The sequence below is a fragment of the Diospyros lotus genome, chromosome 6 (genome assembly GCF_014633365.1).
Source record: "Diospyros lotus cultivar Yz01 chromosome 6, ASM1463336v1, whole genome shotgun sequence".
Classification (NCBI taxonomy): Eukaryota; Viridiplantae; Streptophyta; class Magnoliopsida; order Ericales; family Ebenaceae; genus Diospyros; species Diospyros lotus.
In genome coordinates, this window is record NC_068343.1 from 5,896,258 (window position 1) to 5,911,330 (window position 15,073).

General features: G+C 34.9%; 2 protein-coding genes across 2 annotated transcripts in view; both read left to right on the forward strand.

Annotated features, from left to right (window-relative positions):
- Positions 1 to 2,835: 2,835 nt before the first annotated feature.
- On the forward strand, positions 2,836 to 8,481 carry LOC127804317 (phosphoenolpyruvate carboxykinase (ATP) 1). Its single transcript, XM_052341173.1, has 13 exons — positions 2,836 to 2,990; positions 3,130 to 3,411; positions 4,397 to 4,575; positions 4,889 to 5,042; positions 5,143 to 5,227; positions 5,705 to 5,805; positions 6,054 to 6,352; positions 6,576 to 6,749; positions 6,858 to 6,923; positions 7,257 to 7,435; positions 7,565 to 7,734; positions 7,822 to 7,990; positions 8,074 to 8,481. Exons 2-13 carry the CDS (start codon positions 3,137 to 3,139, stop codon positions 8,215 to 8,217), a joined length of 1,995 nt encoding a protein of 664 aa, XP_052197133.1. The 5' UTR covers positions 2,836 to 2,990; positions 3,130 to 3,136; the 3' UTR covers positions 8,218 to 8,481.
- Positions 8,482 to 11,116: 2,635 nt separating this feature from the next.
- LOC127803719 (probable starch synthase 4, chloroplastic/amyloplastic) overlaps positions 11,117 to 15,073 on the forward strand; it is a 56,912-nt gene continuing 52,955 nt past the window's right edge. The window contains exons 1-7 of the mRNA XM_052340155.1: positions 11,117 to 11,389; positions 12,372 to 12,437; positions 12,550 to 12,767; positions 12,976 to 13,093; positions 14,048 to 14,125; positions 14,217 to 14,340; positions 14,443 to 14,897. Coding sequence (XP_052196115.1) covers positions 12,417 to 12,437; positions 12,550 to 12,767; positions 12,976 to 13,093; positions 14,048 to 14,125; positions 14,217 to 14,340; positions 14,443 to 14,897 — 1,014 coding nt within the window. The 5' untranslated portion in view covers positions 11,117 to 11,389; positions 12,372 to 12,416. The remainder of the gene's footprint in view (positions 11,390 to 12,371; positions 12,438 to 12,549; positions 12,768 to 12,975; positions 13,094 to 14,047; positions 14,126 to 14,216; positions 14,341 to 14,442; positions 14,898 to 15,073) is intronic.

A 15,073-nucleotide genomic window follows, 5' to 3' on the forward strand; every position in this document is an offset into this window, starting at 1 on the left:
AATAAAATTTTAGATAATAAAATATTAATAATTATTTAAAATATTAAATTTATTTTATTTAAATTCTATATGATAGAATTTGTAATTAAAATTAAAAATAGAGTACTAGGGTACATATAAGATGTACATATTTCTCTAACAAAAATTATGAAACGAACAAAAAAGTTTAAAAAATCACTTAGTGAGATCTAGAAATCTAGATCAATAATTTAAAAAATAAATACAGGAAAAAGGGATAAAAAAATTAGTTCTAAGGTTTCTTTATGGATGAATAAATTAAAAAAATTCATAATTTTATTTTAATATATATATAACTACTTCAAGTTCACATATATATATATATACACACTTGTTTTTACATGTAAATATGAGAATAAGATATACATATTTTATCCATAACATTTCATTCTCAGAATAAAAATTGATGGTGGCATTTTAATTAGTTTTACGGTTTCATAATAATTAATTAGAAATCTAAATACTTCTCTTTCTACACCTCATAACTCGGTGGTATTTATATTTATCATATTTTTATTTCTTTTCCCACTTAATGATCTTCAATTCTATAATAAAAAATATCGAATTACTTCTGCTACATAATTTTTTTATAATTTTGTGCACCTGAATGTTAATTATAAAATTATTTTAAATATTTTTAAAAAATTCTCTAATTTAAAAAAAAGACTATAAACACTTTATACATATAATAAAAATATTTACAATTAACAATTTTTAAAGATATTATTAATTTCTTAAATAAGATTATAAACATCAAAATTAACATTACCGGAAAAGGTATAACATCAAAATCAACTTTTTGACAGCCCAATCAGAGTCAGTCAGTCTACTACGCCCTTTTGCGACGACTTGGCGCGGCACAGATTCTTTCCCAATTTCCCAAGCAATTTCTCTGTTCCTCCCTGGCCCAGCGCATCTCCACGCTCTATATACCAAGGCTTTAAATAAAAAATGATTCTTTTTTTTTCTTGATTTTTTTTTGTAATTCTCAGTATTCTAAATACATTGCTTAAAATATAGTAAATATATATTTATTTTTAAATTAAAAATAATTTATTGACTGATAAAATAATTTTTAAAATTTTATATTCATCACTAATTAATAAAATTATTATAACTAAAACTAATTTATTAACACTTAAAAAATAGTCACTAATATATTTATAAATTACCTAATTAACATGGTCAATAAACATGGGCTCCATGAGAAAATTCAGATTGCTCTTGTAAAAAAAAAAGTAAATAAATAAGAACGAGACGACTCAAGACTTGTCAAGAATTCTCTCCCATGCTTAATTTAATATTTTTATTAATCAAAATAATTGAGTTTTCACAAAATATATGTTTCAAGATTATCAAATGGCATACCTATTAAGAGGATTTTCTTATGCTATTTTTTAGGTCCATGATTGGTGTGATCATGTCATATCCATGATTGCAAGTAGGGGAGTCAATCAATTAGCTTGCGACAAATATGCAATTTATTAGCTTTGTCTTCAGTTTAATACAAAGTTTTGTCTTTTGTTAAGAGTTGACAATGGTACTTATGTCATTATTATTAGTTTACGTTATCCATCTTACCAAGTGTCTTATTGTCCTTTCTATTTTTCATGACACGACAAATATATATCTTGAGATGTTTAGGAGGGCCACGTGACATATGAAAATCGAGAAAAAGTCTCTTACTTTTCATTAAGGTATTTTATTGTACTAAAAATTAAGAATTTGTTCATAATTGATTAAATAGGCGTCTAGTTCAAGGTCGATTTTGTTTAATAATACCATACTTGTCATGTGGTGACCATGTCTACTTTCAAGGCATAAAAACTGATAAAATGTATCTCATTTAAAAAATATGTATTTATTACACCCCAACTAAGACATTACTCAATCTATTATCACTTGTTAAAGAACATTTAATATACTTTTAGAGGATACACATTTACTATATTTCATTTTTATGCTTAAACATTTTTTATTTGTTGGTGTTAAAGCAAATACATTTATTACTACAATAAAGTTAATCAATAAAAAATGTTCAAGTTAACATCAGATTATAATAAATATATATTTTTGAAAAATGAATATATTTTTACAGATGCCATTAAAATTTAAATAAAATAACTATTGGCAAAAAAATGACATTTTTTTCCTTTTCTAAATAAAATGACATATTCCTCTAATTTTTAATAATTATTATCTTAAATTTAATAATTGATAAATGATATATATTTCTATGTTACGTCAATTTATGAGAATTATCTGTCAAATTTATTTATGAATATAATATTTATCTTGATAGTCAAAGCACAATAAATATAGATTATTTTAAATAATATTTATTTATTATATATTATTTTTATATTTAAATATTTTGTGTTAATTAAATTTATTGTAATAAAGACATTTGTTTTAACTTTCAAGGCTCACAGAAATTGCTTGGGTTTTTGGTACAAAAATAATTTTTTAATGAACACTTTTATAATTAAGACAAATTTTAAGAATAATCATTTTAATTTGCTGAAAAAAGAATGTTACTCTGGAGAAAAAGTAAAAACGAAAACAATAATCTATAAAGTCAAAGTAGGGCGGATAAAGTTACAGTAGTTCACGGGAACAGTGACGTCAGCTGGAAGATGGTGGGTACAGTGGATACATTAGAATTCAAAATTAGTGTTTACAATCCAGATGACAGCGTTAATGCGTGAATGAACGAGAACCAGAACCAGAACCAGGACCCGGACCCATGAGGACGGATAGGACCTAACCATGGTTAGCCGTAACCCTCGGTTAAGCGGGGCCCGCTTGGAGCCTTTAAATACCCACCTTCCAAGTCCACATTTTCCTCACCACCTTCCATCGCCGCTTCATCGCACCCCCCTTGTTGTCACTTGATGATCGAATCCTACTGTTAATTCCTCCTCACTGTCCATTAGCTTTCGTTCTTCATTTTCGTCTCGAGCTTCTTCCCGGTGCGATCTCTATCACTATTGATTTTTCTCTCTGGAACATTACCATTTTCATTTTTCTCTCTATCTCGTTCTTCGCTCCGACTATAATTTTTTTGTTTTGATGATGTGTGTATATCTAATATATATTATTGCGCAGCAGAGAAGAAATGGCTACGAACATGAACGGAGACACGAAGCTTGGCGCCAAAGGAGGATCCGCGGGGCCTGGACGGAACGGACTGGCGAAGATCCAGACGCATAAGAAATCGAACAGCGTATGCCATGATGACAGTTCGCCGCCGGTGAAGGCTCAGACAATCGACGAGCTTCACTCGCTGCAGAGGAAGAAGTCTGCTCCGACCACTCCCATCAAGGGGATTCAAGGTGCTTTCACCACCATGTCCGAAGAAGAGCGCCAGAAGCAACAGCTTCAATCAATCAGGTACATCATCATATATATATATAAATAGAGTCTCTCGTTTCGTCACACATGTAACCGAACACAAGCACCGATATATATATATATATATGATAGAAGTAAATAGGTCAAGAAAAATAAAAATTGGACAATCTCGACAAGGGAAGAGGTGGAGTGGGGTTGGGCCCCACCTTCCAATTGGGGAGAATTGGGACTATTCTGTTCACAGAAATTCAGGACGCGGTGATGAGAACAGCAGACGCGTGACTCTGTTGCTGTGCGATGCAGTAACTACCACGATCGGGTCGCCGACGTCATATTTGGTAGAAATTGTATTGTGAATATAAGAGGATAATTGTTCATTGTTCAATGAATTTGGTTTTGATGGTATAATTTATACGTTGAAATTTTTAGGGATTCAAGGAAACAAATTAAGTAGAATTTCCTTGGTTGCCGATCAAATAGAACAAGTAACTCCATTTCGTAACCTTAGCAAACAATTAAGCAACTAAACAAGTCTCACGGGAATTAATATAGGTGTAAACAAACTCGTAACATAATATGTATGTTATTTTTGTCAACCGTGGAGAAAAATTATTATAATATGCAGTCCCCTCTTATTATATTATTATCCCAGTGTATTTTTTATTAAAAAAAATTCCCAATTGTATTCCATCTCTATCGATCACACAAACGTTTTGGAATTATTTTTTTTAGGAAAATATGATACTCACAAATAAAATCAATAAGTACTCATGTGACACATAAAATTTATAATAATTTCATTTATTGGAATTGTTTGGCTAAAAACATTATTATTTTGCCTTAAAATGTAACTTGTATCTTTTCTTTCACATAAAAGATTTGGATAAAGGTTGATGAGGTTTGTTCAGTTATCAATTACGTCCTCCTCTCCATTATTTGTTATAATAATTTTAGAAAATTGCAGTCCAATATTTTATTTTTGGTATTGGCATCTATTTTCTAATCCTTTCCTCATTTTTCCTAGCGCCTCGTTGGCTTCTCTGACAAGAGAGACGGGACCTAAGGTGGTGAAAGGAGACCCAGCCCGGAAGTCTGAGGGCATACAGCTCTCGCACGTGTCGCATGTCCACCATGCACCTACAATTAGCGTTAGCGATAGCTCTTTGAAGTTTACTCACGTCCTCTACAATCTCTCACCGGCAGGTAACTCTTTTCTATTCCTTCTCATGTCCTTTAGGAGAAATATGTCTAAATCTCTTGAGCAAAAATTTAGTGGAAATGACACGAAAATAATCTGTACTAACGAAATTTTTATATTATTTGGGTTGAGTAATATAAAATTTGTTTGACGAAACAAATTGAGAGAGGTTGTGGCCCATGAAAGTGGGACCCACATACCCAATCCCGCTAGCCCGCCACGATCAACATACACAAACATATACAGTGCCAAGCTCACGGTCAAGTTATTTGCGCTCTGTTATTAACAATTGGTATTTTGCTGGGTTGGTGGATGCAGAGCTGTACGAGCAGGCCATAAAGTACGAGAAAGGATCGTTCATAACGTCTGGCGGCGCCCTGGCGACGCTTTCTGGAGCGAAGACCGGGCGGACCCCCAAGGACAAACGCGTCGTCAAAGACGAGACCACCGAGGATGAGCTTTGGTGGGGAAAGTATGTTTTCATCTCTTTCTCTGTAACTATTTTCCCTCAGCCATTACTTTCTCTGTAATTATTTTCTGGATTTGACGGAGTTGAAAATGCTTGTTTCCAGGGGCTCGCCAAACATCGAGATGGACGAGCACACTTTCATGGTCAACAGAGAAAGGGCTGTTGATTACTTGAACTCTTTGGACAAGGTAGATTGCTTTGTTCTCTCAAACTGAATCGGGAACCAAATTAACGATATGCTTTTTATTTATTTATTTATCTATGCTTATTGTCCTCCACCCAATTGACCAAAACTGCTATCAATGTGCAATTTTATCCCTATCTTTCTTGTGTTACTTGGCCTGTTTCACTGTAAAAAAGAAAAAAGAAAAAAAAAGAAAAAAGAAAAAAGAGTAGTTCTCTTGGCTACACATCCCGCTTCAATATTAGTAGATACAAGAGGCTGCTTTTATAATCAATTTATTTTTTGAAGTATTTTCTAAAGAAAATCTACTGGTTTATTACTAGCACCCAGTGTCTACGATATTATTGTTCGTTCTATAGTTTTCGTAAATATAAATAGGCTAATCCACTAAAAAGCATACGCTTGAACTTAAAAGATGAGAAAAAGAATTGGGATTGTTGCTTCTCCACTGGTAATAATTTGTATCTCTATGATTTGCTAGGTATTCGTCAATGATCAATTCCTGAACTGGGACCCTGAGAACCGAATCAAAGTCCGCATTGTCTCGGCTAGAGCTTACCATTCCTTGTTCATGCATAACATGTAAGTAACATAAAATGTCGAATACAATAAACAGATGCAATATTTGCGTGTTTTTGTGTCGAGCCAGGTGTAATGATAATCGCCCTCCCAGATAAGTCTCGTTTACGTTAGCATCTTAACATATAATGATATTGATTGTTATAATGTTAACAAACCGGTTGATGAAGAAATGCTAGTGATAGGTAATGGTGCAATCAATGTAATACGTTAAATGTACAAAAAGAAGAATATAACTGGTCGGGTGGCAGGTGTATACGACCTACACCTGAAGAGCTGGAGGAATTTGGTACTCCGGACTTCACTATATACAATGCTGGACAGTTTCCGTGTAATCGGTACACCCACTACATGACATCCTCTACTAGCATTGATATAAACCTCGCTAGGAGGGAAATGGTTATCCTTGGCACCCAGTATGCCGGGGAAATGAAGAAAGGCCTTTTCAGTGTAATGCACTATCTCATGCCTAATCGTCAAATCCTCTCCTTACACTCTGGCTGCAATATGGGAAAAGATGGAGACGTTGCTCTCTTCTTTGGACTCTCAGGTAAGGCATCCCACTCGGATCGTCATCGCCATCCGCAGCCATCTCCTCTGCCTTTTTCCCCTCTGATATGTCCCTTCTTACTCTTATCTCTGTTTCTGTTCTGTATGCCCGATCATCATCTTTTCAATATTATGTGATTTACTAACTTGATTGAGGTTTCCATGTGTTAGTTCTTTATTTCCCAATGTTATTGATGAATTCTCTGTTTTCTTTTCTCTTTTAGGTACTGGGAAGACGACACTGTCGACGGATCATAATAGGTACCTAATTGGAGATGATGAACATTGTTGGGGTGATAATGGCGTGTCAAACATAGAAGGTGGTTGCTATGCCAAGTGCATAGATCTCTCAAAGGAAAAGGAGCCTGATATCTGGAATGCTATCAAGTTTGGAACCGGTAATGTTTAACAATGGGGGTCTTTCAAAATGACATATATTTTCTTGTCATGTATCTTTTCCTTGCAATACATGGAGTTTTGCTCAATTAGATACTTTCCCATGGCAGTTCTGGAAAACGTGGTATTCGATGAGCATACCCGAGAAGTTGATTATGCCGACAAATCTGTGACAGGTAATTGATGTCTCGTCTTGGATTTTCCTGTTCAATCATTTATCTTTGACTTTAGGATGCAAATTCAAGTACAGTTGAGTTCGTAAAATTTTTCCAAACGCTGGTGGCAATGTTTTAATATTTATTCAATTTATACGTGATTAACGTAAAAAAGGTGTTGACTCTGTTCATCAGCTTGACAAAGTGGATTGTTAAGAGTAAAACCAATCTACATTTATAAAGGAAGATCATGATTGCTGCTCTCTGACTAGAAAAAAATAGGCACTGGTTGCCCTGGTAGGGTCAAGATGATCACAATAGATACTGAACTTTTCTGCTTGTCTTTTGTCACAGAGAACACTCGAGCGGCTTACCCCATCGAATACATTCCCAATGCAAAGATACCATGCATTGGTCCACACCCGAAAAATGTCATACTTCTGGCCTGTGATGCATTTGGTGTGCTTCCACCTGTAAGCAAGCTAAGCCTGGCACAGACTATGTACCATTTCATCAGTGGCTACACTGCTCTGGTATGTAACTCACCTTCAAACATGGTCTTCCCGCTTCCCACATCCAGAAAAATGCTACTGTCGTGTTGTATTGAGTTTATATAGGTGCAAGTAATTAAAATTGGGTGACTAAATCAAGGGCGAATATAGGTTGCCGGAACTGAAGACGGTATAAAGGAGCCGCAGGCAACGTTCTCAGCCTGCTTTGGTGCAGCATTTATCATGCTGCATCCAACCAAGTATGCTGCCATGCTGGCTGCAAAGATGCAGAAGCATGGTGCAACTGGGTGGCTTGTCAACACTGGTTGGTCAGGTGGAAGGTGTGTATCTGTTATGCACATATATAGAAGAATAATTCTTTCAGTTCAACGAGAAAATAACCGGATGGATTGAATTACCATGCGCAGCTATGGCTGTGGTAGCCGTATCAAGTTAGCCTATACCCGAAAAATCATTGATGCCATTCACTCGGGCAGCCTTCTTAAGGCGAATTATGGAAAGACGAAGGTGTTTGGACTTGAGATCCCAACCGAGATCGATGGGGTGCCGTCAGAGATCCTTGATCCAGTGAACACTGTCAGTAATCTCTCCCCCGATCTATTTCCATGGTATAGTTCATGAATATCTCCGTGTAATTAACATTTGATGTTTAATCGCAGTGGTCGGATAAGGCAGCCTACCAGGAAACACTGCTGAAGCTGGCCAGCCTGTTCAAGAACAACTTCGAGGTATTTGTGAACCACAAGATTGGCAAGGATGACAAGCTGACTCGGGAAATCCTTGCAGCTGGCCCAATGTATTGAGGGAAAAAGAAAACAAAGCAGCTATGGAAGGGAGGTGAAGGAGGAGGAGAAATAAAAATAAGAGTGCATGCTACTGCATATATGCACGCAGCTGTAATCCGTGTCTTGTTCAGTTAATTTACAAAATTAGCGTACCTTAGGCTTTCTTCACTGCAGTAGAGAATTAATGAGCTTGCTGATAATCAACTCTCTCTTTGTAAACCTCTAATGCCCGTTCGCCTTTAATCTTATTATCATCTGGGAATTGGACCGATACTTTTCGGATTTTTTGGGCTCAAAACTCATCGAAAAATATTGTGTATACTTTCGGCGATATGGGACTAGGAGGCTAAATACAAGTAATTGGATCTTCCCAAAATATCAGGCCCAAGTAATGGTACTTTTATCTGAAAGATAAAAAATTAAGACTTGTTCTCTCTACTCTTTTCAATTTGTTCTCAGTTTTTTATAACAGTAAAAATGTATTTATTTTTTAAAGAATAATTTTTTGAAAATAAAAGAAACATTTTATAAAAAAATAAAATAATAAATAATTATTTTGACTATTTTTATCACAAACATATTCAATTTTTTTAAAACGGGAACAATGCTACAAACGAAAGGAAAATTTTAACCATGAGGCATGAACTTAAATCCAATCCCCCAACGCTTCTAAAAAGAGATGAAGCATGGCCCAGTGCCAGTGGTGGCATGTAAAAAGACCCTATTTTTCTACACACAAATTATTCAATGTATTCTCGCCATCCTTCCATTCCATCTCATTTATTTTGTGCCTATATGGCTGTATCTATTACCTTTTGATAGTTTAAATATTTTTTTATACTACTATTTAATTTCATTCATTAATTACAAAGGACGAACTGTTGTGTTGATTTGTTTTATTTTTTGTTATTGTTTTCAGATTGTATTCTTATAATGGGCTATAAATAAAAACTACTACAATTATAATAATTGGATTTAAATCATTTCATTTATGGTAGAAATTTAATCAAGAATTAGGCGAACTTGTTGTGAGGGTTGGCGGACAGGGACGAAGCAAGTTTATAGGTGTCTCGAGTAGTTTGAAACTAGAGCAATCAAGTAAAAGAGCAGAGTATTCAAGTTAAAAGAAAAAAATAATTAACAAAAAAAAAATAATTAACTAATTAAGGAAGGACAATAACATGACAACTCGTCACTAAGTGATAATGTAAGACAACCTCACTTAGATAAGAGTTAGGAATTTCGCTACACTTAAACAACAAGTGATAAGAAAAAATTAAAGTCGGTATACCACCAAAATTCAATAATTCTAATCATTGATCATGTATTCCCTTATATATGAGAAAAAAATCGTGACTTACATTAATTATTTTTGGGAAATACAACAAATACCTTGGAACCTTAGATAATTTTAAATGTCTGGTGCTCTGAAAAATTACAGGAAATATAGATTACTTACTACTAGTGACATGAGAAAAATGATAACTTGTTAATGGTAGGTTTCTATAAACTAACTAGTTCTTCAAATTCTGCTCTTGGTACTAATGAATTGTCACCCATTGAAAAATGTTGATAGTTGTTAATGGCGAACTGTTGTATTGATTAACAAAAAATGAGATAGTTGACTAATCAAGGGACAATTTGCCACTAACAACTCTTAAGGGCCCAACGGGCCGTGAGCCCAATTTCTTTGGCCTAGCCTGACCCCCCAATGGGGGTCGGGCCGGGCCCGTATGAACAGTAACGGGCCGGGCCAAAGCTCGACCCGTCACGGGCTGGGCCGCCCGGCCCTTTTGACACCTCTTATTTGGATAATTACTGCTAATAACATGAGAAAAATGACAACTCGTTAATTATAGGTTTCTAAAAACCAACTACTTCTTCGAATTATGCTCTTAATGCTTATGAATTGTCACCCACTAAAAAATGTTGGTAGTTGCTAATGGAATGTTTATGGATTTTTGGCCCATCTTATTTGTATTGGGGAAATCTGTTGGACCAGATTTAGGCATATTGTTTTGGAGATAACTAGGGTTATTGGGCAATAATTGAGTTTTATATATAAGAATTTTAAATGAAAAAATAAAATAAAATGTAAGTATTTCAAATAAATAAATTTGTAGTGAAATTATTTGAAACACACCTATCTAAATACAATCTTTAAAAAATGTAGTTGTATTCAACGAGAAATTGTTTCATATATAAAAATAAATTAAAAAAATCATTTTACTTTAAGAGTTTAGGATAAATTAGACACCATATTTTGAAATAGAACAAATGGGTTATTATGCATTAAGAGTTGAAATCAAATTGATCATTATACTTTAAAACAATACAAACTACAAATGAACCGTTTCTTTAAGTTTAAATTTGGGACTATATGGGATTATTTTAATAAAAAATAAAGTTAGCTCTGTAATAAAATTAAAACATTGTTAAACAGTAAATCAAAATTTAGTGGCTTATTTGACACTTGACCCCATAAATTAATTATTGTAACTTGTCACTATATATATTAAAACATCGTTAAACAGTAAATCAAAATTTAGTGGCTTATTTGACACATGACTTGTATTTTTATAGAATTTATCTAATAAGATAATTAAATAAATACTCGTATCTAATAAAATAACTAACTATATTATGTGTATTTAATATTTATAGGCTACCCAAAATATGCCAATATACCAAATCCGAACCAATTAAACCTAATTTAATTTAGATATTTAACCCTGCTTAATAAAGTAAAATTTAGCATAATATATATATATATGTAATTTGAGAAATTTGATTTGACTTTGTCAAAGTCATCGCGGTTCATCCTCGCGGGAGGACCGGAGAGGAAAATATTTACTTACTTTTTAGTTTTTTAAGCGTTTTAATGAGAATGATGAGATTGGCTTAATTGAGTTTCAGTTTTTCGCATTTATCCAAAGATGGGCCGACTGGATGCCCTCTACGCACCATCGCGCACTTTAGCACCCCTTCCCGTTGTTTCTGGGTCCTTCCCTTCCTTCTCTCTTTTATCTCTCCTCGTCTCTATTCGATCCCCTAATCCACCTTCAAGCCCTAGGCTCCACCGCTTTCTGTCGCCTCGCCCAATCAGGATTCGCTCAGCGTTGTCTCTCGCCTTTGCGCTTCAAGAATCGCTCCATTCGATTTGGTTTTGGGAAAATCGAACTCGAATCAGGTAACCGATGATGATTTCATTTACTTTCTGTGATTTTTTATGTGATCTGTCCATGGTATAGCAAAAATTTCTAGTTGTTTTTGCACTCGAAAGTTATCGTTGAACTGGGATTTTGTTTTTGGTCCCTGTTCTGATAAAATTAGGGTTTTTAACGTGCGTTTCTGTCGAATTTTAGATCGGTTATCCGGACTACCGATTGGATCAAATCAAAAACTTTATCCGATCTGTTTAGCAGTTGTTTTTTCGTTTTCGGTTAAGGTTTCGCGTTATTCAACAGGAAAAGATTTGTTATGCTCCGATTCCGGAAAATTCGGGTTTCATAGTTATGCGATCCGTCTAAAGACAGCAACGTGATTACTAGTTTTTTGGCTTTCTGGATATTTTTCACTTGATCTACCATTCGAAGCTTCGACTCGATGGTCTTATTCATCGTCCTCCCTTTCTTTGTAAACCTTGATTCGATAAAATTATTGATCCGAGTCTTTTCGTTTTTGTTTTGTTGTTTTCTCTTTCTTTTAAATATTTGTACTTCAGCCCCGTTCTTGTTTTACTGACCCTACATTGATACATTCTTTTAGCTATTTTTGATGCAGAAATTGGTTTAGATGCTGGGGCAGTTCTGGGGTATTCATATAAATTACTGATTTATTATTAATTTTCAAGAACTGAAGAACTATAGCTGAAATGTTATAGATCCAAATATCTATGTTCTTTTCTGTCTTGTACAAATGTTTATGGTCCGATCATATTTCATGGAAGCTGTACATTTTTTATTTGACCTATTTTTTATTTTTTTTTGTAAGAAACCCAAAATTTCTCCCGTTTCAATTGCTATATGAATTGGCTTAATCTTGGTTTTCTCTCTCTGTCTACCTAGCGGAGAATTTCTCTTTCTGTCTACCTAGCAGAGAATGGCTTAATCTTGGTTTTCTGGTTCAAGCCACCCCGTTTAATACTTTACTTTTTTTGGGGGTTTATGTAGGTTGCTGTCATAAAAAATAATTCTATCTGGAGATTCGTAACGGACATGCAGGGATATGATAGAGATGTAAGCAATTTTTGAGGTTATTTGGAAATCTCCTTGCACAAAAGGGAAAATTACTATTACTCATGGCAGAAATGTTTCTATGTTGCTTAAATCATATGTTATTGGCTTATAGGGCTATGAAGATTTCAGTGAGTATGAAGAAGATGTTGAAGAGGAAGGTGAAGAGGAATATGAAGAAGAAGAAGAAGCTCCACAACCCACGCAAGAGGAATTGGAATACCTTGAATTGAGGCAGCAATTAAAAGATTCCTTCAGAAAGCAGATAAAGAAGGAATCTGGTTCTTCTCATGTAAATTCCCAGGAGAAAAAGAAGAAATTGCCCTATGAGAAGTAAGAAGAATCCTCATTCTGGCAAACTTGTGACTTAAGTGTTTGATAATTTAATGGGATGTCATGATATATTGATATCCATGTGTTCAAATTACTTTGAAATTCTGATTGAATTTTGAATTTAAAGCTCGGCATCCTGGTTGAATTTTGAATTTAACATGCATGACATGCAATGCCATTGTTTACAGTTAATTTCCATCTTTTGCAGTTTTGGATCGTTCTTTGGGCCCTCAAAGCCCGTAATTGCTCAAAGAGTAATTCAGGAGAGCAAGTCATTATTGGAGAACCACCATATGGCAGCCAAGGTTGCAAAACCCTATCATGAGGTAGGTATCAGAGGTCTTTGGTCTGGTTGTAGGAGTACATCCTTCATCCTATACCTAAAAATCAGAGATTGTACCTTTTGAGTGCATTTTATGTTAGTGATGAACTTCTTTTTGTTGCATATCATTTTTGTTTATTCTGAGATGTCCATGCATAGTGGTCAACATGATCACTTAGAACTAAATGCTTTATATGATGATATTGCCCTTAATAACACGAAATATTGCCAATTAAATCATGATTAGATTATTACTTGAGAACTTTAAGGACTGGTTTGAGGAAATCCTTTTGAGAAACTTTGAGGTCCAAAGTATGTGATCCTTGTTAGGGATGCCTTATACATTACATTTGATAGAGGCACACCTTGTTTTATTTGTTGGTTTCTTCGCTGCCATTTTATTATTCACTCGTTGGCTTTTGGCATAGATGTTCATCACATATATTTCAATGTGGATGGTGATCATGAACTTTCATCAAAGATATTCTGGCATAGGTACTTTTATACCAATTAATTGTGTGCATGATGCTATTCTTAGCTTCTGTGGACTTATTTTCTTCTAGCAAGAACCTTCCTTTTCCTTCTGCCTTGCACTTCAAATATTGCTCTCTTTTCCCATTCACCAGCCACCTTATGTACTTTATGAAGGAATTTTATCTTGGATGCAGATAACCCTTCATAATAGAAGTTACTCAAATCTTGTTAAATTGTACTTGGCACATTGCACTCCTATGGGATACTGTTCATCTGGTATTCTGAAATTGGGTTGGTTTCTCTTTGAACTGTTATTAGTGGTCCTAATTTGTGTTTCCCCACAATCCAAAAGTATATTTCTGAACTGAGCATAGTTAACCATGGAAGTCATCTAAAATATGGCTGAGACAGAGATATTGCATGTGCTTATTTTTAACTTCATTTGAAATGTAGCTCATGCTGAACTTGAACTTCGCTCATGCAGAAAAGTAAGAGCTCTTCATCAACCACTACTGGTTCCAAGTCTCAAGTCCGTGATCACCGTCCTAAAGCTGTAAATGAGGTTAGTAAAAGCTGCATGCTTAGGTTTTTTCTTTAACGTAATATTTTTCTAAATTTCATTTTTTTCATTTTTTCTTTTCTTCCTTGAGCAGTTGAAAACAAAAGTCCAGAAACTGAAAGATACTAGGGATTACTCTTTTCTATTGTCTGATGATGCACAAATTCCAGCTCCTACAAAAGATCATCCATCTCGAAATTTCCCAGCTCGAAATTCTGGTCCGTTGCTGCTGTGTTCGGCTTTCTTCTTGTTGATTGAAACCCCAAAACAATACTATTTTCATTGAGAGAACTTATATAGGTTTTTTGGTGATGTTGAAGAGGCTCGATCAACTCAAGTGCCAGCAAGGAGCAAGCAGTCATTAACTAATACTGGAAGACAAGTTCCCAATGGTCGTGAAGAGCGGAAACCATTGTCCACAAGTAGCCAAATGCTTCCTAAGTCAGGGCCACCAAGAACTCCTGCTAGTAAACCTATTCAGAAAGCATTTGATCCTAGAAAGCAGATTGGAAATAGTAATGGGAGTGGGCCAGGTCGGCCCGTGGGGCCAAAGAGTTTGCCTTCTAAGACGCCAGCAGCAACTACAGAGAGGAGGGTCTCCGCAGCAGGTGCAAAGAGTTCTGTTCCTAGTGTGCATAGGCCACCTGCTTCCAAATTGCATTCTTCGGCTTCAAAGCAAGTTCTAAAACATCCTTTGGACATGAAGAAAGAATTTCAAGAATCTAGCCGAGCAAAACAGCTTCCAAAACAGCCAGTGCCATCCTCTAAACCGCAGGTCTTAAGATATCTGCCGTGCTTGTATTCTTTTACATTTGGAACCATGTTGGTTGGCTCTCCTTTATATTCCACAAATTAGCTCTTTTTTTTTTTTTTTTTCGCTGTCCTTCGATTTTTGCTTGCATCCATTTTTGATTGTGGCATACCTTTATATATAGTGAGAGTTGCCTAAAA